Here is a 22,670-nt window from a genome sequence, read left to right as displayed (position 1 = left end):
ACATAAATGTAAATGCTGTAATTTGATTACTTTACTAAACCATGTGACTTGGATGGATTCGATGCTGGCGTGACCACAGTGCACACGTCTGATGTCGCTCACAGTGGTCCAAGGGACCGCTCAGGGAGTTTGTGTGTTCGCTCAGACAGATGAAAAATTAGAGGGAACATTGTAACTGGACCACTTATTGTATGTGACCCATGATGTAAAATTAGTTTATATTGTAAAGCATCAAACACAGACCTTTGTGGTTTGAGACAGTCACCTACAGGCAGTCACCTAACATACTAGTTGATCCTAATATATTCATATATATATTAATATGTTATCCTTCCAAGTCTGAAGACTATGGGACAAAGTATCAGTCAGTATCAGTATCAAATTTTTTTGTGATGGTAAACTGTGCTTTTTATTAGAGACGTTATTGGTCTTTATAAACTGTGATGCAGTTTCAAATGGCAACTAATTGTAGTTTCTTCAGTAGCTGGTCAGTAGCTTACAATACAAGAAGTAAGTTAGGTAATTAAAATATTTTTAAAGATGCACTGTGTAACAACCCTTATTGGCCTTGGCCTCCAGTAATGCTGTGAGGAACCTTGGAGTCATTTTTGACCAGGACATGTCCTTTAACGCACATATTAAACAAATATGTAAGACTGCCTTCTTCCATTTGCGCAACATCTCTAAAATTAGAAATATCCTGTCTCAGAGTGATGCTGAAAAACTAGTTCATGCCTTCATTACTTCCAGGCTGGACTACTGTAATTCTTTATTATCAGGATGTCCTAAAACTCCTGAAAAGTCTTCAGCTAATCCAAAATGCTGCAGCAAGAGTACTGACAGGGACTAGGAAGAGAGAACATATTTCTCCTGTTTTGGCTTCCTTCATTGGCTTCCTGTTAAATCCAGAATTGAATTCAAAATCCTGCTCCTCACATACAAGGTCTTAAATAATCAGGCCCCATCTTATCTTAATGACCTTGTAGTACCATATCACCCTATTAGAGCACTTAGCTCTCGCTCTGCAGGCCTACTTGTTGTTCCTAGAGTATTTAAAAGTAGAATGGGAGGAGAGCCTTCAGTTTTCAGGCCCCTCTTCTGTGGAACCAGCTTCCAGTTTGGATTCGGAGACAGACACTATCTCTACTTTCAAGATTAGGCTTAAAACTTTCCTTTTTGCTAAAGCATATAGTTAGGGCTGGACCAGGTGACCCTGAATCCTCCCTTAGTTATGCTGCAATAGACGTAGGCTGCCGGGGATTCCCATGATGCATTGAGTTTTTCCTTTCCAGCCACTCACTATGTGTTAATAGACCTCTCTGCATCAAATCATATCTGTTATTAATTTCTGTCTCTCTTCCACAGCATGTCTTTCATCCTGTTTTCCTTCTTCACCCCAACCGGTCGCAGCAGATGGCCCCCCCTCCTGAGCCTGGTTCTGCGGAGGTTTCTTCCTGTTAAAGGGAGTTTTTCCTTCCCACTGTCGCCAAAGTGCTTGCTCATAGGGGTCATATGATATGATTGTTGGGGTTTTCTCTGTATTTATTATTGTGCGATCTATTGTACAATATAAAGCGCCTTGAGGCGACTTTTGTTGTGATTTGGCGCTATATAAATAAAATTGAATTGAATTGAATTGAATTGAATTGTGTTATAGCACTACTAGGGGGGAGGTTGTCCCACTATTGTAGTATTTGGGGGGAGTCTCCTAGGGGGTGTCCAAATTCATAGGCTGCATCCTCCTGAGGCCGCATTTGTAAGCCGATTACGTCAACGGCAATGTGACGAAGGCTGTCCATATTCACAGACTCTTCCAAATGCAGCCGTCAAATGCGTCCTCCTTTTCCCCAGATTTGAAGGATGGGTCAGGTGTATCCTTCGTGGCCCACCATATCCCAGAATTCATAGCGCAACCCAACCAATTCCAGTTTCCAACAATGGCAGCAGCTGCTTAGTTTTAATATTACTCATATTACTATTTCTGGATCACAAAATAAACTTTTAAGATATTTTCAGGCGAGAATGTAATTGTGTAAACTTCAAATATCTGCTCTGTTGATCAAGACATCACATATTTGCAAAAGTGCTCTGATGTTTTCAGAGACATCTGTTACCCACTAGCCTGATAGCTAACTGGAAGGTTGAGGCTCACTAAAGCCGGCGAGAACACTGGACTCCCGGCACATTGTTTGCAGACCCCGTGTGGTCTTTCGCCACTCTGGTTAAACATGATATACAAGTCACTTAGAATAAACGTCAAACAGAAAACTTATTAAACAGTAGTGTGAGATGATCGAGAATTTACGCCACTGTCCTGTTATATTTTAGATAGCAAGGAGCAGACGGCTGAGTTTATTAAACTCCACCGAGACAGCTGGTGATGCAAATTTGAAGGCTAGACCGTCCAATTCCACAACCACTCACTTCCGGCCTACCTGGCCTTCGGAGGACCCGGCCCGCGTAGACCGCGAAGGCCGAGTCCTCAGGAGGATGCAGCCTATGAATTTGGACACGGCTCTAGTTTGTGTGTGAGTATAGTGGCAGCTCTTACATGTTGCTCGCGTGGCTGTCCATAGAGAGACCTCATCATTGTAACGGACTGGGGCTGGTGACTACCGATCTCCGCACATCTATGTACGCACAGAGTAGAGCCGTGGAGACCTGGCTTGTATGATTTTATGTTGCTAACAAGGAATAATGGTCTGTTGTTCGATATAACTGACTGGTGTTGCGAAATCAGTTTCACCCCGGTTCTTTTATTCCTCAAGGCATCCAGAGATGGCACCGGAACTCAGTAGTTATTTCACAAAACCTTTATTCATCTTTATTCATCTTCATTTAAGCATGCACCGTCTAGAAGGGAAGACGAGGCCGGTGTCCCTCTGCAAAATCTTCACCCCTTTGTTAGTTACAGCCAGCTTTATAGAAGCGACCCCATCATAAAACCCCCATGGTGTGCTGCAAACTCTGTGTGTCTGTGTGTGTATGCACGAGCACGTGAGTGCCTGTGTGTGCGCGTACCTGTGTGTATGTGAGTGCACGTGAGTGAGTGTGCATGTGGATGTATGAGTGTAACAGTTTAAGCACTGTGTGTGTGTGTGTGTCTCTCTGCGTATGTGACTTCCTGGGGGTCATAAAAGTCCATCTCCCTTCCAGACCACAGTTATCCAGTTACAAATGTTGAGACCCCCACCCAGGTATCTTCTGGGGAATTTCCACTCAGCATTAACTCCTCTTTGTCTTACTTTCACAGTTCAAACTGGGGGAGGGTCTCCTAAAATCTACTACTAAATTCATGACACAGTCAGGCCTTTATTACATCCAGGGCAGTGTCATTTCTCTACAACAATTCTACATGCTATCTACACATTTTAAACCTCACAAATAAGCTACGCATATCTTCAATTGCTTTGAGTTATCCGGCTAACCTCCACACCAAATGCCCGCTGGACCTGCTAGGCGCTCCTTCGTTGCCAGACTGCCGTTACAACTGTTAAGGGATTTACTAATCCACCTGTGCAGTCAAAAGTTTCTTCCCAAAATTCTGCCAGGAAAGCTGATTTATGAAGAGAGGATGCTGTAAGACCGGTGAGATGTTGTTTAAGCCCAGGAATTGTGGCAGCTCTCCTGATCGCAAATCCTAATGTTCCCATCAGAAGATCTCCAGAGTTTTCCCAGAGTGACTTGGCAGTGGCCCATGCCTCACTTGCAATCCACTGCAGGCCAGTCATGTTCCGACGCATGATCTCTCTCAGAATACTCTGCATCTCCGACTCACCAGAAAAGTTAATGATGACCTTTGAGGATGAAAACTAATAATGGAAAATTTAGATATATTTAATATTTAATTAATTGTAAAAATCCCAAATAATGGATTGTATGTAGAAACTAGGTCCTCTTTAAATATTCTTCTTTCTTAAAGTTAATATTTTAAATATAATAAATATGAAACAAGTCATTTTTATTACTAATTCTACAAATATAGAGATATAAAAATATATTAACATAGATGCAGAGGTACCTGAATGACATTCAGTAGGTCATCTAGAGCCTGCTGACTGACCACTACAGGGTAGAAATGTGTGTAGGCAGCACACACACCATAGTGCACTGACTCCTGAAGGAAGAGCTGGATGGCAAAACGGGCATAATCAGATTCCACACCAATCACTCCCACCCAGGTCCAGCCAAAATAACTAACCAGTCGAGCCAGAGCTCTAATCTGGAAGGTGTCACTAGGCATGGTGCGCATAAAGGTAGGGAACTCCCTTTGGTTACTCAGACAGCTGCAGGATGCAAAATAGCTCACCTAGATTTACAGCAAACATTAGTTAACCATTAGCTTGATGAGTTGCTGAAAGGGCTGTGAAACAAGCATCAACAATGTAATACCACTGCCTTCATAATGATCCACTGATATAGAAAATGAAAATGTTTTTACATTTGAATGTATTTATATATTTCTGAAAATATAATTAGTTAATCTACACTGCAAACCTGATAAAGGTGTAATTACAAACACAGCAGTATTACATTCAGCACTAGCAGATGCAGGTCAGACTGTCTCACCAAAGGGATATGGAAACAACCCAGACTTCGAAGCAGTGCCATAGACACCCCAGAGCCAGCATCTCCTATGATTACTGAAGACACAGTTCGGCGAACAGCATCACAGCCTAAATTAGAGCCATTGTTTTTTAGAACTTTGTCTCTGTAGAAACTCTCAGCTCTGAAGCCTCTGTCTGGCTGCCCATTAACCAACAACAAAGAAGCTCTCAGAGACACAGGTATGTCATCACAACTGTCATGGATGTGAAAACCTAGTGTTATGGCCCGTCTAGGCGCGGCCAGACCACAACATAAAGGGTGATCCATCCCCGTCCAACCCCAAGCAGCACGTCACACACTTAATATTTTGTGACAGTGATTTATTTACAATGAGTGCAGTTAAACAAAGGAAGGGAGCATATCATAACTTCAGGGTGAACCCAAGGCCAAAACAACAAACAAAAGGTAGCCTATCTCAGGAACAAACACACCTTACCTACTCAAAAGAACTAAACCAAACGACAATCACTTTCCTCCCTGCCTTACAAGAACAGGAGAAAACTGATCATTAGCCAACATAGTACCATAGTGACACAGTGAACGGTCTGCCGGTTGGGTTGGGCCGAGGATGAATGACATGGCAGTCCCTGGCGGTCTCTTCTTATCCGCTGCCTCCCGGTCCTCAGCCAATCGGTGCGAGCCATCCACCCTGGATGCACCAACCACGGAGGAGCACCTGCACACTCAAATTTACATGTGATTACGATCCCAGTCGTAACACTAGCTTTAGGTGTGGCAGGAGATCACTGCGGCCATTGATTTCTTTAATTGTGAAAGTCATGGTCTGCATCCACCGCAAGGCACGAGAGCTGAAAGTGTAGAAACAATTAATCATATGATACACATCACACAAACACACACATGTAAACCGTAAACAGACATAAATGAGTTTGTGTGTTACAGTAGCAAATGTGTGTTCACTACTGTGAATAATAATCACTTACTACTTATACATATTAGTTGTTGGTTTTTCTTTATAGGTTGGACGAGAAAACACAGGACTGTAATGTAAAGGAAATAAGCCCCCTATAACTACATCTCCATCCTCGTAAAGACTATTTTTATCCTCTTCTCCCAAAAAAACACAGTTATCCAAAACAGCAGCTGAGCCATGTTTGTTGTTCATAAGATAAAGAAATATAAAAAGCCATGCAATCAACAATGTCATAGCTAACTCAGGTTTGAAGGAATGCTGTAAAACCTTAATGATAGAAAATACATAAAAAGAAAACAAGACGTATGATATTTACAGACACAGTTTACTTATATACTGTGGGACACAGATCTGAGAGGACTGCCCACAAAGGGGCTGTAACATCACTTAAGGTAACCAGTAGGTAATTTAGAGCATGCTATTGGGTGAAATACACACGCACAAACACACACACACACACACACACACACACACACACACACGCACGCACGCACGCACGCACGCACGCACGCACGCACGCACGCACGCACGCACGGACGCACACACACACACACACACACACACACACACACACACACATTAATAATATTAATTTGACTGACATCCCATAGCTTTAATATGATATTGTCCCACTCTATACAACTAAAACAGCTTCAACTCTTCTGGGAAGACTTTTCACAAGGTTTGTGTTTATTGGGAATTTTCGATCATTCTTCCAGAAGCACATTTGTGAGGTAAGACACTGATGTTGTATGAGAAGGCCTGGTTTCCAGTCTCCACTTTAAGTCATCCTGTAAGTATTATATTAGATTGAAGTCAGGACCCAGTCCAGTTCTTCCATACCAAACTTGGTCATTCACATCTTTACGGACCTTGCCTTGTGCACTGGTGCTCAGCCACATTGGAACAGGAAAGGACCTTCGCCAAACTGTATCTACAAAGTTGGGAGACTGAAATTGTCCAAAATGTGTTAGTATGCTGAAGCACTAAGATTTATTTTCACAGGAACTGAAAAAACAATGACAATAATAGCACGCCAAACTTTACACTTGACACAACTCAATCAGACAAGTACTGTTTGCCTAGCAAAAGCCAAACTTAGACTCATCCATAAACTGCAAGAGAGAGAAGCATGATTTGTCATTCCAGAGAACATGTCTCCAATGCTCTTGGGTTCACTGGCGGAATACTTTACACCATTGAACTGAAATGAATTGAAGTGGATTTAATTTAACTGGACTGAATTTAACTGAATTGAGGTGAATTGGATACATATCCTCTCACCCCTTGGGTTGTGTCTGTGTCTTATTTTCAAGCTTGGTCCTCTACCAGAGGGTTTCAGGGTTTTGCATTTTATCTTCAGGACAGAGACCGCTAATGTTTTGCTTTGAATACGCTGGATATGCTATCCATCTTGGCCATTAATGCTCCTGTTATCACTGAGACACTTTGGACTTTACCATTGGAAGTCAGGGATTACTAATCCATATGCATCACCAATTTTCCTGTATGCAATCCAAGCTCTTTGGTTGTGCTTTTCAGGGTGTGTGCCCCACCTTGCATCTCATATCTTACTGCTGCTGAATACACTCTGAGGCACCTTTGCACAGTTGTTGAAGAAATTACTTGAACCAAATTAAATTTGTTTATTTTTGCATTTTAATCAAATTCCAAAGGAATGTTTTCTTGAATATACAAACAAAGTTGTGTAAAGGACCAAAACTACTTACATATTGCAGTTTATGGATCCTTTCCGCATTAGAAATTGTTATTCCAGCATTAGAAATGACCCAGAGGCATACCTTTGTTTTTGTTTATCACTTTGCTATGTAAGTCTTCTCTGACATGTGAGAAAACAAAAGATATTCTGTTCCAATGCAAACACTTACGGTAACTCACTTTTCAAAACAAATGAGCATAACACACTCTAATTATACTACTAAAATTTCCCTGCAAAAGGGCAGGGAAATATTCAGTTAAACAAGAACCACTCCTAGATTGCAAACCTCCTCCAAGGTCAAAAAAGTTTTACCTTTTTTGACCTTGAAGAAGAGGTCAGAGATCCAACATAATGTGATATTTAGAATTCCCATATATCATTCTCTGTATGCCTATATGTTGTTAATACAAACAATGGCAGTAGGAAGCATAGTTTTAAATCACTCTATATAGCATTATAATCGCTAATAGACCTTGGGATATGTTGTCATGCTGGATATGTTAACATGACCTCACCCCTACAAAGATTTATGGAAATTCAATCAAAACTTTTCAAGCTATTGTGTTTACAGACAACATGACACAGCCACGCACACTCTAGCTCTGGATTGGATACTGATAATGGGAGGGCCATATACTGACTTTAGATACGGTATATAACCTTGTCTAAAAACTTTTCCTGTTTTTGTGGGAATGTGTAACACTATGCATCTACTTACCTTTCTTCCTTTGCTTTATCGTGTTGGTATACTTACCTTAGCTTACACACAAACCTCTAATTTTACCTCTTCAGCCACATCTGCAGGAAAAGTGTGCATTCTTCAAAACAGCTTTGAGCCAGGCTTTATAGCTGAGGGGACTACATTATTGCAGGAATCTTTCCCTTCATTATAACCAAGAAATGCCAGACCTTAACTGTACCTACAAACCGCCGCCAGTGAAGTGTAATGGGTGAGCATAGTACACTGTTTCTGTCTATCTATTATTTATTGAATAATGTGTCATTTTGTTGCACTGCCTGTGGACTGTATTATTATATGGAGTATTTATACATGCTATTTACTACAATTCAGTGTTAATGTTATCTAAAGTTTTAGACAATATGCCTAACTTGCTGTAAGAAAGAGAGAGTAAGAAAACAGGGAAAGGTAATCTACTGTGCTAATGCACAAGACAGCTATAAATCAAATTACTACTAATTTTAAATCAGAACACCGCTTTTCAGTGTTTCTCCACTCTTGTTGTGTGTAATGTGTATTGTACTTTTCTGTCTTCTGAGCCACAGATTTGATCCCAGGGCTTTCCGCTGGGCTCAAACGATGAGGCTGGCAGTTGAGGAGGTAAACCAGAATCTGGAGCTTTTGCCCAATTACACCCTGGGGTACAAAATCTTTGATTCATGTGCATATCCACTGACTGGCCAGAGAGCTGCTATGGCTGTACTAAACGGGATGAGTGAAGATGACTCTCCCATGTGTAGCGGTGCTTCTCCACTCCTTGCTGTAATTGGCGAATCTGGTTCTGCTCAGTCCATTGTGGTGTCAAGAATCCTCCAGCCATTCCGAATCCCAATGGTAATAATGTCTCTTTTAGTTCTAAATCCTCCAAACCTGCATGTCATCATTATGATCTGTTATACTCTCCTTCTTTTGCTTTACACAGATCAGTTACTTTTCTTCGTGTGCATGTTTCACTGACAGAACAAAATACCCTACCTTTTTCAGGGTAATCCCTAATGATGATTATCAGGTAAGGGCTGAAAACAAAACAAACAGAATGATTTGTCAGTGCTCTATCATTTAAAATAAAGATGTTGAATCTTTATGTATTTTCAGTTGTTCCTTACTAAAATAACCAAAATGTATAACGAATGTAGTGATTTACAAACCATGGCATTTTGTAGTGTAGTTTTGAAACTACACTGCACTGCAGGTAATCACTACACTGAATATTAAGTAAATAAGTAAGATTTAAAATATTCAGACTAAATACCAGTAATGTAATTACATATATCTTTTGATTTGGTCTTCCACTGATATACTACATCAGAGTCTAAATAGCATATTAAGACTTAATAAAATTATTAAAATATGCCAGTGAACTGATTAAGCTGAATTTATTCGGTTGAACCCAGGTGAAAGCAATTGCTCAGCTGCTGGTACGCTTTAACTGGACTTGGGTGGGGGTGGTGCGAGGAGATCATGAATATGGCCGTTTTGCTGTGCAAGGCTTAATGAGAGAACTACAGGGTACCAGCGTGTGTGTGGCATACCAAGAAATGATTCCTCTGCTCTACAATCAACAGAGGGCACTGGAGATCATGCAGGTAGGTACAGACCAGCCCTGATATGACTTTTATTAGAAAGCTGTTTTTCCTTTTTCACTTGAAAACTTCTGAATTCCTAATGCTGAAAGAGGTTTGCAAATATAATGTAGTTTGATCATTTAAAGTAAAAAGAGAGTTTAAACTACTCAGTTTGATTCAAAATACCCGTATTGTAAAGGAAAAAAATCAGTAGACAGAGCCATGGTTCGGGCACTACACTAGTTACATTTTTGTATACTACTGATACATGAATGCTTCTACCAGCAGCACAACTTCATCAGGCACAAAATAAGAATTTTTTTTCTGTCTTAAATTTAACTAAGGAAATATGCAAACATCACACTGGTGTGATATGTTTACATACTTGCGACAGCAAATTTTGCACTCTGAAAGAGAATTGCTTAAAAAAGAATATGCCATGAGGCCAGCCATTAAAAAAATAGCCCTGTCTGTGATTTTCAGTTACCAAAATAACATTGACTTGTAGTATATCAGGAACAAAAATCCTTACAAAAGCTGCTTTTTAATCCCAAAATAGTGTTTTTAGACTGGCACAGGCCTTTAGTCAATCTAACCCCAAATGCCAACAGATGAGATTATTACAAAAATCTAAAATCATATCAATGTGCCTTTTCCTGTCGCCATGTTTTAAAATGAGGTATTTTGCCTTCCCTCTTCCTTGCAAACTCCTTCCTTCTTCCTCATGCATTACCTTTATAAAAGGTAATACGTAGCTCTTTGGCAAGAGTGGTGGTGGTATTTTCAGCTGAAGGGGAAATGACGCCTTTCTTGAGAGACTACATGAAGCAGAACATCACTGGAATCCAGTGGGTGGCTAGTGAGGCCTGGGTCACAGCATCTGTCTTTACAGGGAAAGAGTATTACCCCTATCTGGGAGGTACAGTCGGGTTTGGCATCAGAAAAGGTTATATCTCAAGACTCAGCAACTACTTGGAAACAGTAAACCCACAGAGGTATCCCAATAATATGCTGGTAAAGGAGCTGTGGGAGGCTCTGTATGGCTGTAGTCCTTCACTGTCTTCTGCCTCCCAGTTGCCACCTTGCTCAGGGCAAGAGTCGCCACTGAAGCAGCATTCAGCCTACTTGAATACATCAAGCCCTAGAGTGGCCTATAATGTATATAAGGCTGTATATGCAATTGCTCATTCCCTGCACAACCTTCTCATGTGTCAACCAGGCAGTGGGCCTTTTAAGAACCAGTCATGTGCACAAAGTGACAATGTACTGCCTTGGCAGGTATAGTCCAGAATACTTACCATTAATTAATACCACTTAAAGTCTTGTCTGCTGCATGTCTGTTTAAGTGTTTCATGTTATGTAATGGTTTTTCAAGCTCCAGTACTACCTGCAGGAAGTGAAATTTATCATTGCTGGGGAAGAGGTAAACTTTGACTTGAAGGGTGACTCTATACCCTATTATGATATTATCAACTGGCAGAGAGGCACAAGCGGGAACATTGAATTTGTCAACGTGGGGCTGTTTGATGGAACCAAACCTGTTGGAGAGGAGCTGGTGATCCAGGAGGACATGATAATGTGGGCAGGGGATCAGAGTGAGGCAAGCTGCTCACACTGTGTTTTTACCTTCAGATGTCAACTGTTGAAGTTCTGTAGGTTAAGATTGAGGTAAGTCAGGTGGGCAGGACAGTTTGGATCTGATGTCTGTCCCTTTGCATACATGGATAGTAAACAGTCAGTATTCAAAACATAAGGTCACATAAGGAGACATAAGGCTAAGGTATGTTTGATACTCAGTCCTCTCTGTAATCCTTACGGCACAACTCATCAAAGGCATTTGTAATTCTACATTCAAATTCCATCATGACTCTTTTAAAGCAGCTACACAATAACTTTTTTCACTTTTGATGATAGATGCATAAATATCACAGAGCTGCTGGGAATAAATTTGGATTGTAGTAACTCCTTTCTCTGTGGGCAAATGACACCAAAGCCTTTTCATTATTTTTTTCCTGGTTACATTGACCAAATGAATAAAGGGGGAAAAAGTATGGTTTTATTATTTAATAAGTGAGGAAGGAGAAAATATTGAGCATAGTTTTCCAGGGGTTAAACTGACACAAATTTTCCTTAACCTAAATTATAAAATCCAGGCATTTATTTACACTGACGTTGAACAGAAGAATTTGAGGAATAAATATTTTGATTGTTATTTGATTAAGCAATTAGCCTTTATTTAATTGTTTGTATGATCAGTGGCCCAAGCAAATAATTTAGTAACTAACTATTATATTCATAGGACATTCTTTCACTCATCAGAGTTGGGAGTCATATGCTTTCTACATCTCCAGGTGCCAGTGTCTGTATGCAGTGCCAGCTGTCTTCCAGGGTCCCGGAAGGCTGTCCGTCGTGGGGAGCCTGTCTGCTGCTTTGACTGTGTACCATGTGATAATGGCAAGATTAGCAATCAGACAAGTGAGTTTAAATCTAAGTATTACAAGTTGCAGCATTTTAAATGTAATATTCTAATACAATTTAGCAATATTTAAATGAACTCCTGCTTTTTGACTCTCTGTCTTTCAGATGCAATAGAATGCACATTTTGTCCTGAGGACTTCTGGTCAAACAAAGACAGAACAGCCTGTATCTCCAAAAAAGTAGAGTTTTTGGCCTATGATTCCTTGGGTATAGCCCTGACAGTCATTTCTGTGGTGGGGGCTTGTCTCACTATAGTTGTTTTAGCAGTGTTCTTTTACCACAGAAACACAGCCATTGTCCGTATCAATAACTCAGAACTTAGTTTCTTTATCTTATTTGCTTTAACACTGTGTTTCCTTTGTTCTCTGGTTTTCATTGGAGAGCCAACATTTTGGTCCTGCATGCTGCGTCACACTGCCTTTAGCATTACATTTTCACTTTGCATCTCCTGCATCCTGGGAAAGACACTGGTGGTACTAGCTGCTTTCACTGCCACCCGTCCAGGGGAAAACATCATGAAGTGGCTGGGACCCAAGCAGCAGAGGGCCATTATCTTCAGCTGCACTCTTGTTCAAGTAGTTATCTGTGGTGCTTGGCTCATTGATGCACACCCTTATCCTTCACGAAATACTAAATACGAACGCTCAAAGATCATATTGGAGTGTAGTGTAGGATCAACCCTTGCATTCTGGTGTGTTTTAGGATATATTGGTCTCCAAGCCTGTCTCTGCTTTGTACTGGCATTTCTGGCACGTAAGTTGCCAGGCAACTTCAATGAGGCCAAGTTTATCACTTTTAGCATGCTGATCTTCTGTGCTGTGTGGCTGGCATTTATTCCTGCTTATATCAGCTCCCCTGGAAATTATGCAGATGCAGTTGAATCATTTGCCATTTTGGCTTCTAGCTTTGGTTTGCTGTTTTGTCTGTTTGCTCCAAAGTGTTACATAATTTTATTAAAGCCAGAAAAAAATACAAAACAGCACCTAATGGGGAAAGAAAAGAAGTAATTTGTTAACCATTTTAAAGTTGTTTGATTTGAAATTTCTATTCACTGTTTAATATTATTTCTTGACCAATTCAAATATACAAACCTATTTCCCAAAAAGTTGTGATCAGGCTGGAGAAGAAAATGGTACTGAAAAAAAGGAGGAGGAACATTTTGGAATTAGTTACATTAACTGGCAGCAGGTTAGTAACCTGATTAGCTATAAAAAGAACATCTTAGAGAGACAGAGTTTCTCAGAACTATAGATGATCAGGGGCATAGCAAACTGACAAATACCGCATCTACATTGTTAAACAATTTAAGTTAAATCTCTGTCTTGCAAAGAAGAAACTATATGTTAGCATGGTTCAAAAAGGCCACTCTTTCCTGTGAGCCAAACACAAGTTAAAATCCCAGCAACTGGTCTCCTCAGTTCCCAGATGTTTGCACATTGCTGTTGGAAGAAGAGGGGATGCTACATAGTGGTAAACATGGGCCTGTCCCAACTTATTTGGGATGGGTTGCTTCCATCAGAAATTAGTTAATATATTTTTTTTTCAATTGTGCATTTTCTCAATTTAAACATTTGTTGTGTTTTTCTGTGTTATATTGGGAATAAAATAGAGAAATACAAAATAGACAAAGTATTGCATTTTGTTTATTTACAATTTACACAAGATCCCAACTTTCTCTGGATTTAGTTTGGATTATTAGATTATTATATTAGATTATTAGAACACACAATATAGTGTAGAAGAAAACAAATATGTATATATATATATGTGTGTGTATACAATATAAATATTTTAAATCTTATATTAGTTTTAAAGAAATTTGATAATATGTTGGGGGGAGGACCTGTAAAAGTAGAGTGTTTGTCTCTTCATTGCCCACCTGACTGTGTCCTCAGAGTTCCTGCCCTGGTCTGTGTGATTCTGGTTCCCCAAATCTGCTGAACATCTTTCCACCAGTGAATCCAAAGTGTTCTTGGTCTTCTGGTCAGGCCATTTAATGAAACAGACTACAGATTCGAAAACTTAATGGTTTCCTAACTTTTTACTCTGCCCCCTTTGTACCACCCCATCACAACCCGTAAAGCAAGGGTGGCTCCAATCTGGCCACACAAATAGCTATGGAAAACTGTTATTTTATAAATTATAAAACTTGTCATGCTGATAAAGACCTCACCCATTCATACTACAGTAATAAATTAATAGATAAATAATTAGATGACTGAAAAGAACCATTTTTTTTCACTTTGTACAATAAATATGTTTTCTAGAGTGTGCCCACAGTAAAATAAATAATAAAAATAGTACATTTTCTATGAATTACCAAAAACTTTGTACTTCATAATTACAGGACAGTCTGGGCAATACGCTACCAGAATTGTCTTTCAGTTTTTACATTTATTTCCTACAGTTTAAGAAAAAAGATTTGTGCTGACAGGTTTTTTTCATTTACTACAACAGTGTTAATTTATTATATGAAAAATCTGAGACCTGCTGTTAAATGTAATCCTCTTTTTGTTATATTAGGATATCTCATTAAATGTGTAGTTGAAGCAGTTACACCGGCAGAAACGGTACCTGACCCACTTATTGTATGTGGCCCATGATGTAAAATTAGTTTACATTGTAAAGCATCAAACACAGACCTTTGTGGCTTGAGACAGTCACCTACAGGCAGTCACCTAACATACTAGTTGATCCTAATATATTAATATATATTAATATGTTATCCTTCCAAGTCTGAAGACTATGGGACAAAGAAATAAACATGCTCATATGTGTAGGTTAACTATATTTAGTATCAGTCAGTATCAGTACCAAATATTTTAGTGATGGTAAACTGTGCTTTTTATTAGAGACGTTATTGGTCTTGTTTGGTGTGTTTTAAGGTCTCAAAAAACTGTGGTGCAGTTTCAAATGGCAACTAATTGTAGTTTCTTCAGTAGCTGGTCAGTAGCTTACAATACAAGCAGTAAGTTAGGTAATTAAAATATTTTTAAAAATGCACTGTGTAACAACCCTTATTATGTTATAGCACTACTGGGGGGGGGGCTCATAGGGGGTGTCCAAATTCATAGGCTGCATCCTCCTGAGGCCGCATTTGTAGGCCGATTACGTCAACGGCGATGTGACGAAAGCTGTCCAAATTCGTAGACTCCTCCAAATGCAGCTGACAAATGCGATTTGAAGGAGGGGTCGGGTGTATCCTTCGTGGCCCACCATATCCCAGAATTCATAGCGCAGTGGATTTGATGGTTCTCTTGAAGTAGTTTTATTTATTATCCTTATTGCTCTTTTTTGCAGAATGTATATTGGATGGGTGTGTGTTTTATACATGTTTCCCCACACTTCCACACAGTATGTCATGTACGGCAGTATAATAGAACACTAGTGAGTATATAATGATATTTGATTTATGAGATATTACTCTTTATGGATCACAAAATAAACTTTTAAGATATTTTCAGGCGAGAATGCAGTTGTGTAAACTATAAATATCTGCTCAGTTTATCAAGACATCACATTTTTGCAAAAGTGCTCCGACGTTTTCAGAGACATCTGTTACCCACCAGCCTGATAGCTAACTGGAAGGTCTAGGCTCACTAGAGCCGGACTCCCGGCACATTGTTTTCAGACCCCGCATCGTTAAACATGATATAGAAGTCACTTAGATAACTTTAATATGTTATTGTTTAGCTTTTTTCAGTGTTTTATTTGTTCTTGAGATTACAGCTGAATAAACATCAAACAGAAAACGTATTAAACAGTAGTGTGAGATGATCGAGAATTTACGCCACTGTCCTGTCATATTTTAGACAGCAAGGAGCAGACGGCTGAGTTTATTAAACTCCACCGAGACAGCTGGTGATGCAAATTTGAAGGCTAGACCGTCCAATTTCACAGCCGATCACTTCCGGCCTACCCGGCCTTCAGAGGACCCGTTACATGTTGCTCGCGTGGCTGTCCAGAGAGAGACCTCATCATTGTAATGGGCTGGGGCCGGTGACTGCCGATCCCCGCACATGTATGTATGGACAGAGTAGAGCCGTGGAGACCTGGCTTGTATGGTTTTATGTTGCCAACAAGGAATAAAGGTCTGTTGTTTGATTTAACTGACTGGCTTCGAGTTATCCGGCTAACCTCCACACCACATGCCCGCTGGACCTGCCAGGTGCTCCTTCCTTGCCAGACTCCGTTACAACTATTTAAGGGATGTGCTAATCCTCCTGTGCATGAGAAAACATAAGCTTAAAAAACAAAACAACAAAACAAAGATCCCTTATTTAGTATTTTGTTTAATCTATTTTAATTGAGATGACGTAACATGTTTACTCTGAAAAACATATGTTATATAGATGTTCATCTCCAACATTTTCTGGTCATGCCTTTTTTGATATTTCTCTCAGGGTGCAGTAAAATAATGTAGCATTTGGGCACAAATATACACAGTAACAATCCAAAACTAGATGCTAATATAGCAAATATTTCCACTGCCACAGAAAAGTTTCCAGGAGAGCTGACATAAGCTGGGATGAAAGAAATCCACACAGCCCAGAAAATCAGCATGCTGAAGGTGATGAACTTTGCTTCATTGAACCTGTCCGGTAGTTTGCGTCCAAGGAATGCCAGGAGAAGACAGACAAAGGCCAGGAGGCCAATGTAACCAAGGAGCAGGTAAAACCCTGAAGGCCATGGCTCTTTACACTCCAAAACAATCTAAAGATGTCCAACACTTTGTTAGTATGGATTTTGAGAGATGGTACATTTGATGTGATTATAATTATTTTTTATTTTATGATAATGTTCAACAATTTTTAATATCAGTACAGAGAGATGATTTGTGTTATATTTTAACAACTGATTACTCTAGCTACATTGAGCAGGCCCCTATAGGCCTTCAGGATTAGAACATTTAAGACTATTGTGATGGCTGATGGCAATATCAAAATAAAGAAATACATTGCAGACATCAGTCTTGGTACTTTACTCACTTTTCCAGTTGAAGCTTGGTAGTTTGGATTTCTGAATGGAAAGGGAGGTGCGCCCAAGACCCAACCAGTACAGAGACAGATCTGGGGGGAAGGATTGGATGATAGAAGAATACAAAAAGTACCAAACATGTGCAATATTCAAAAACCATTACATTTAGACAGTTTCATATCCTTCCCACCTGAGGAGCTGTCGTACAGATGATCAGAATCCTCTGCTGAAATGTTCCAAACAGCATCCGACCCCTGGAACCTGGTACGTTCGTCCGGAAAGCCAGGAGGACCACAATGGTCTTAACAAGAAGGCAGGACAAACACAGGACAAAGCTGATCCCAAATGCTGCCTGGCGGAGCCTACATGTCCACCAAGACGGCTGACCAATGAACACCAGACAACACAGGAAACAGAGCTTGAGTGACAGGAGAAGCAAGAAACTTATTTCTGAGTTGTTGGCCTTGACAATGGGTGTATAGCGGAAACTGTGAAACACAATGGTGATGATGGTGGTCAGTATGAAACCCAGCAAGGTAATTGCTACCAGGATGATACCCATGGTGTCATTGAAAGACAGGAATTCTTCTTCCCCTGCAACACATTTCACTTTTTCTTTGTCTGACCAGAAGTATTCAGGACATTTGATGCATTCAGTGGAACCTTTGAAAACACAAAGCACAGAATATGCATGTAAACAGTCAGAAACTACTCCTTACATATGAAAATGTATTGATGATTTTTTTTTTACATTGCAACATATCTGTAATTTTAAATAACTTTAATACCATTTTGAAAAAAATAAACATATATGGGCTACCAGTCTGGTTGCTGATCTCTCCATCTGCACAGGACAAACAATCAAAGCAGCATTTGGGCTCTCCTTGCCGTGTGGCCTGCCTGCTGCCAGGGGGACATGGAGCACTACACTGAGATACAGGAACCTGAACAAGAAACAGAAAAAAAGATATAATAATGTGAATCAATAGGTTGTTTTGAGGATTTGACATAGTTTATCAAATCATTTTAAACAGCTTAAAAATGTTTAGTTTTAAATGGCATAAGAAGTTTAGGGTAAAAATGACCTACCTGTAACTGTCCTTTTGTCCATAGAATCATATTCTTCACTATGTGCAGTTGTTGTGTTTGAGGAGCTGAACCATCATAGCTTCCAACTTTGATAAATCTGGCATAAGAAAACCACGATAACCTATTTAAAATTACTATCAGGCCAAATAATAAAAACAATAGAGTAAAATGAATATAAATATAGCTTCTTGTTTATGAGTAGTTGCAGTTCAATTGCATCATTAAGTATTATGTTTTACCTAATTTTATCTGTGCTGTCCTTCTGCCAATTAATGATATCATAGAGAGGGACTGGCTCCCCATTGGAGTCAAAATATATATTTTCATGAAACTGGTTGGTGAAATTCACCATTTTCAGATGTTGAAGAAACTGCATGAAGGAGAATTAGAAATGAAAAACAAAAATCAACACTGACAAAAAAAAACAGACTTTCAAAAGTTCACAAACCTTGTGTAACATATTTTGTCATAATTTCAATTACCTCGCCATTTGAAAATGAACTGTGCTTCTCACATAATCCCCCGCTAGGTCCCACAGAATCACAGTTCAAAAATGTGTGCAGAGCATGGGCAATAGCATATACAGCTTTATAAACATTATAGGATATTCTGACCTTAGTTACATCACTATAACTGCTGTAAGTGTATCTGAGATCCTCTGAACCTGTGCATAAAGGCTTTTCAACCCCACCTGCATAATCTTTATAAGCCGACACATTAAATACATATTTTTGTCCCACAGTAAGTCCGGCCATGTAACCAGAACTATTTTGAGTGCCTATTTGATAAGTATTCAGATCTTTAAAGTTATCCTGAGTATCCTGTTCATATTTGTTGGTTCTGTCTCTTTGAAACTCCAGCTTACAACCAAACTGTTCTTCCCAGAACATATTGACAAATTCCATTCCTGGTTTGGGAGAGGGTCGGACATCCAAAAGAAAGTCTTTCAAGCCAGGGATGCTGACTCCAGGGAAGGAGAAACCCAGTGTTCCCTCCAGAAGAGAGTGGAAATTTGGTGAAGCCAGTCGGCTAGCAGTCACCCAGGCTTCACTGGCTATCCACTGTATCCCTGTTACATTTCTCCTGGTAAGCTGTAGAGGCACAAACAAAGGAAAAACAAACAAAAAACTACAATATGATCTATTTCATCTGATTTTCGTATATTATTATTGAAATACTGCAAAATATCTCATGCTATATACCTAATCACACACTGACATACTTAACAGTTGAGATACTTACTTCTGAGAACAAATCTAACAGCTGTCCTTCTGTGGCAAAGACCACCACAACCCGAGCAGTTGAACTCTGTAATTTGTCTGCTATTTGTTGTATCTCAGCCACTGTGGGTGATTTTGAGATAGTGAGATGAAATTCTACACACCCACCTTGTTGTCCAAACAGATTAGAGAATGCTTGGATCCCATAAAGACTATAGTCATCCTGAAATGTATATACATAAATGGCTTTAAGATAATGTTGTTATTTAAATCTAACTAATTTTATATTTCCAAAAAGTCTTTATCTCACCGTGGTCCCTATTGTGCCCACCCAGAACCAGCCAAAGAAAGTGACAAGCTGTACAAGGCCTCTAACTTGAAAGAGATCACTTGGCACAGTTCTCAAGAATGATGGGTACAAATGCTTATCGGTAAGACAGGTACAAGTGGCAAAATAACTCACCTAGAAAGAGATGGGTTATTTTATAAAACTGACTTAAAACAAACTCTAATCATAAAACATTATTAAATGCCATTAAGTAATGTATTACCAGTGGTATGTTGAAAGGGCCAAGCGTGTGAGCTACAGCTCTTGTAGGGGAAGAGGATGCAAGACCAATAACAGCAGGCACAGGAGAATAATACAGACATGTGGAAGACTCTCTTCTCTTTATTTCTTCGGTTGTGTTTTCCTTTATATAATTTTCTCTATTTTTAAGGCTGTTATGCATTATGGTGTTAACTTTAGTACCTCTATTTTTCATTTGTTTTGTTGTTATTCCTACAGTTGTTAATGTCTTCATTTCAGTACCTCTATTTTCAGTTTCAAGTATTTCTTTGACCTGACTTTTCACAGCTTCAGAGTGGCTGACTAAGGAAAAAAGAACTTTCAGACTGGTGTGGACATGGTCACAACTGTCCATAATCCGGTAGCCTAGTTTAACACCTGGTAATAGGCTTGAATTACGGTTAATTTCCTCCACTGCAAACACCATGGTCATCATCCAGCGAAAGGCTCTGAGGTCAAAGCTGTCGAAAAATAAGGTCAGTATTCTTTAGCGATAAAGCAATCACATTAACACAAACACCCAATGTAAATCATCTCTCTGCACCATAGACAGTGAAACAAAAGGGACAGTATTATTTTTGATACTGAGATTTCAGTATTTTAGGGAAGAAAAACAAAATGAAGACTCAACAGATACAAACAGTACTCTTATACTCACCCGCTGCAAGATGTAATTTCTGGTTTAGTTTTGTAGCTGTACTGTGGATCAGTGGCAACATAATGCAGAGGGAAAAAACCTCCAATCACAACATCACCATCCGAGTGCAAGGCTATGGGCTCGCTGCTTCCCAGTTTTACACATTGAGGTAAACTAGAATCAACCCTTCTCACTTCCCCTATCCGTAAACCAGATTCTGTCTCACTTACAGCATCCTCTTTTCTCAGAACATGTCCTTCCACCCTTTGGAGCTTTCTTTCAGCTACCAAAACATCAAAGAACATAATACAAGCAGGATTAAAGACACAAAAAAGTAGCCAAAGATAATTACAAACTATGGTTGAATGCATAATCCACTGTAACCCAATAAAAATTGTGCTGACAACGATGCATCTCCAACATAGTCTCTAAGAGTCTAATGAAGTGCATTAAAAACTGAGATGGTTATGTTATTGCACTTATTCATATGAGTCATCATGAGATCACCCAATCAGAGTGAAATGCAAAAGGAGAGTGAATATTATTGTTCAAAGTTATGAAATGTCTTAAACCATCTTAATAAGATTACAATAATAATGAAAAAGAAACAAACTGACACATATACAATATAAGTAATGAGACTGATTATATTTGCTGCTGAGTTTGAATTGATTTTGTCAGTATAATGTTTGTTTTAATAGCAAAGTTATGTGGAAATATCCATAGTCATGTTCCACAAATAGTGATGCTCATACCATATTTCTACCACGTAAATATTAATCTTTTCATTATATTATATTTGTCAGAAAACCCAAGTAAAGTAAATGGACTGGTTCTTATATAGCTCTATTCCACCTTTCTAGTGCACTCACAGCACTTTAAACAACAACTTCAAGAAACACAGTTTTTCTATGCCTAAGTATATCTAACATTCAGATATCAATGAACGCATCAGAGAGCAACTTGGGGTTCAGTATCTAGCCCAAGAAGACTTTGGCTTACAGAGGCCAGGGATTAAACCCCCAACATACTGTTTTAGTAGATGACCTTCTCTTACATCCTGAGCTACAGCCACCCCAAAAAGTCACAGTTGGCAACAACTTGGGTTGTTATTGATACTTGTGGCACAGCTATGGGTGAGTGGGCCACGCTAAAGCAGATGTGATGAAGTTAGTCTAACACTGACTATATCAAATTTTCTGAGTTCAAATGTGGCCCAAATCTCACAGCACAGCTGCCATCTAACTATAAGATTATAAGTTTAGATAGCTTGACTCACCATCACTGAAGGCCAAATGTATCCCACATTAACTGGCTGGCCAAACACATCTATTGCAGTTTAGAGGTCTGGCAGGCAGATAGTATATTGCAAGTAAACAAAAGAAAATTTTAAAGATTTAGCACCAGTTAAGATTATTGCTCTGAAAATGGGAGAGTCTCAACCAGTAAGATGACACACTGTATTAGGTTCATGTCAAGTCTTGGTCACTGGTTTAAAGTCTTAATTGCACAGACCTTGCATGGGTCAAGGAAATGAAACAAAGACAAATACCTGGATTAAATGTATTGAACTCTAAATTCAGAAAATATATACAAGTTAAGGGGAGCAAAAATAAAGAAAAACACTAGAATAAAATAAGATAAAATAGAATAACATACTATACAAAACAGAATTAAATTGTATATAAAATAGAATAAAGAACTATGTTGCATCAGAAGAAATGCACTTAGTAATATTGCACATGAGGGAGACTAAGTGAAGGCTACCGTGGTGTATTGGATGTGTGTGTGCCTGTCTGTCTGCACATGTGTGGTCTTGTCACGAGTTGCTACAGCAGGTATCTCCACGTTTGATTTGCTAGAGGTTTATGCTGGATACCCTTACTGATGCAAAGGGGATTCATGTCTCTCGCTATAATTGAACCAACAACCTTTTTCTTTCTACACCCAGACTTAACAATAATAATGAGCATGCCAGATAAGCAATTAATTGCTTAATAGCAATTAATCAATTGCTAATTGGGCTAAATTTCTGTATTATCTACCGACTTCCCAAATTCTGCAATGATTTCCTAAATGATTTCAGGAATGAATTTTCTCATCTGCTTTCAAGTGCTGTTGTTAAATTTGAAAAG

At 39.2% G+C, this 22,670-nt stretch overlaps 2 protein-coding genes across 2 annotated transcripts; one reads left to right on the top strand and one right to left on the bottom strand.

Moving 5' to 3' along the window:
- Positions 1-8,156: 8,156 nt before the first annotated feature.
- Positions 8,157-13,051, top strand: LOC120432879 (extracellular calcium-sensing receptor-like). The gene is made up of 8 exons (XM_039598217.1): positions 8,157-8,212; positions 8,547-8,601; positions 8,686-8,835; positions 8,924-9,010; positions 9,396-9,587; positions 10,311-10,844; positions 10,942-11,161; positions 12,150-13,051. The coding sequence occupies exons 1-8, from the start codon at positions 8,163-8,165 to the stop codon at positions 13,049-13,051; spliced, it is 2,190 nt and encodes a 729-aa protein (XP_039454151.1). The 5' UTR covers positions 8,157-8,162.
- A 3,349-nt stretch (positions 13,052-16,400) lies between these two features.
- On the bottom strand, positions 16,401-20,840 carry LOC116330093 (extracellular calcium-sensing receptor-like). Its single transcript, XM_039622366.1, has 13 exons — positions 20,557-20,840; positions 20,185-20,359; positions 19,882-20,022; positions 19,641-19,793; positions 19,353-19,553; positions 18,969-19,201; positions 18,593-18,821; positions 18,350-18,480; positions 18,111-18,207; positions 17,842-17,965; positions 17,212-17,684; positions 17,033-17,113; positions 16,401-16,757 (listed from the first exon to the last, which is right to left on the bottom strand). Exons 1-13 carry the CDS (start codon positions 20,838-20,840, stop codon positions 16,401-16,403), a joined length of 2,679 nt encoding a protein of 892 aa, XP_039478300.1.
- Positions 20,841-22,670: the final 1,830 nt, after the last annotated feature.

Source organism: Oreochromis aureus, linkage group 14, assembly GCF_013358895.1.
Source record: "Oreochromis aureus strain Israel breed Guangdong linkage group 14, ZZ_aureus, whole genome shotgun sequence".
In the NCBI taxonomy this organism is placed as follows: Eukaryota; Metazoa; Chordata; class Actinopteri; order Cichliformes; family Cichlidae; genus Oreochromis; species Oreochromis aureus.
This window is presented reverse-complemented; position numbering and strand designations above follow the sequence as displayed.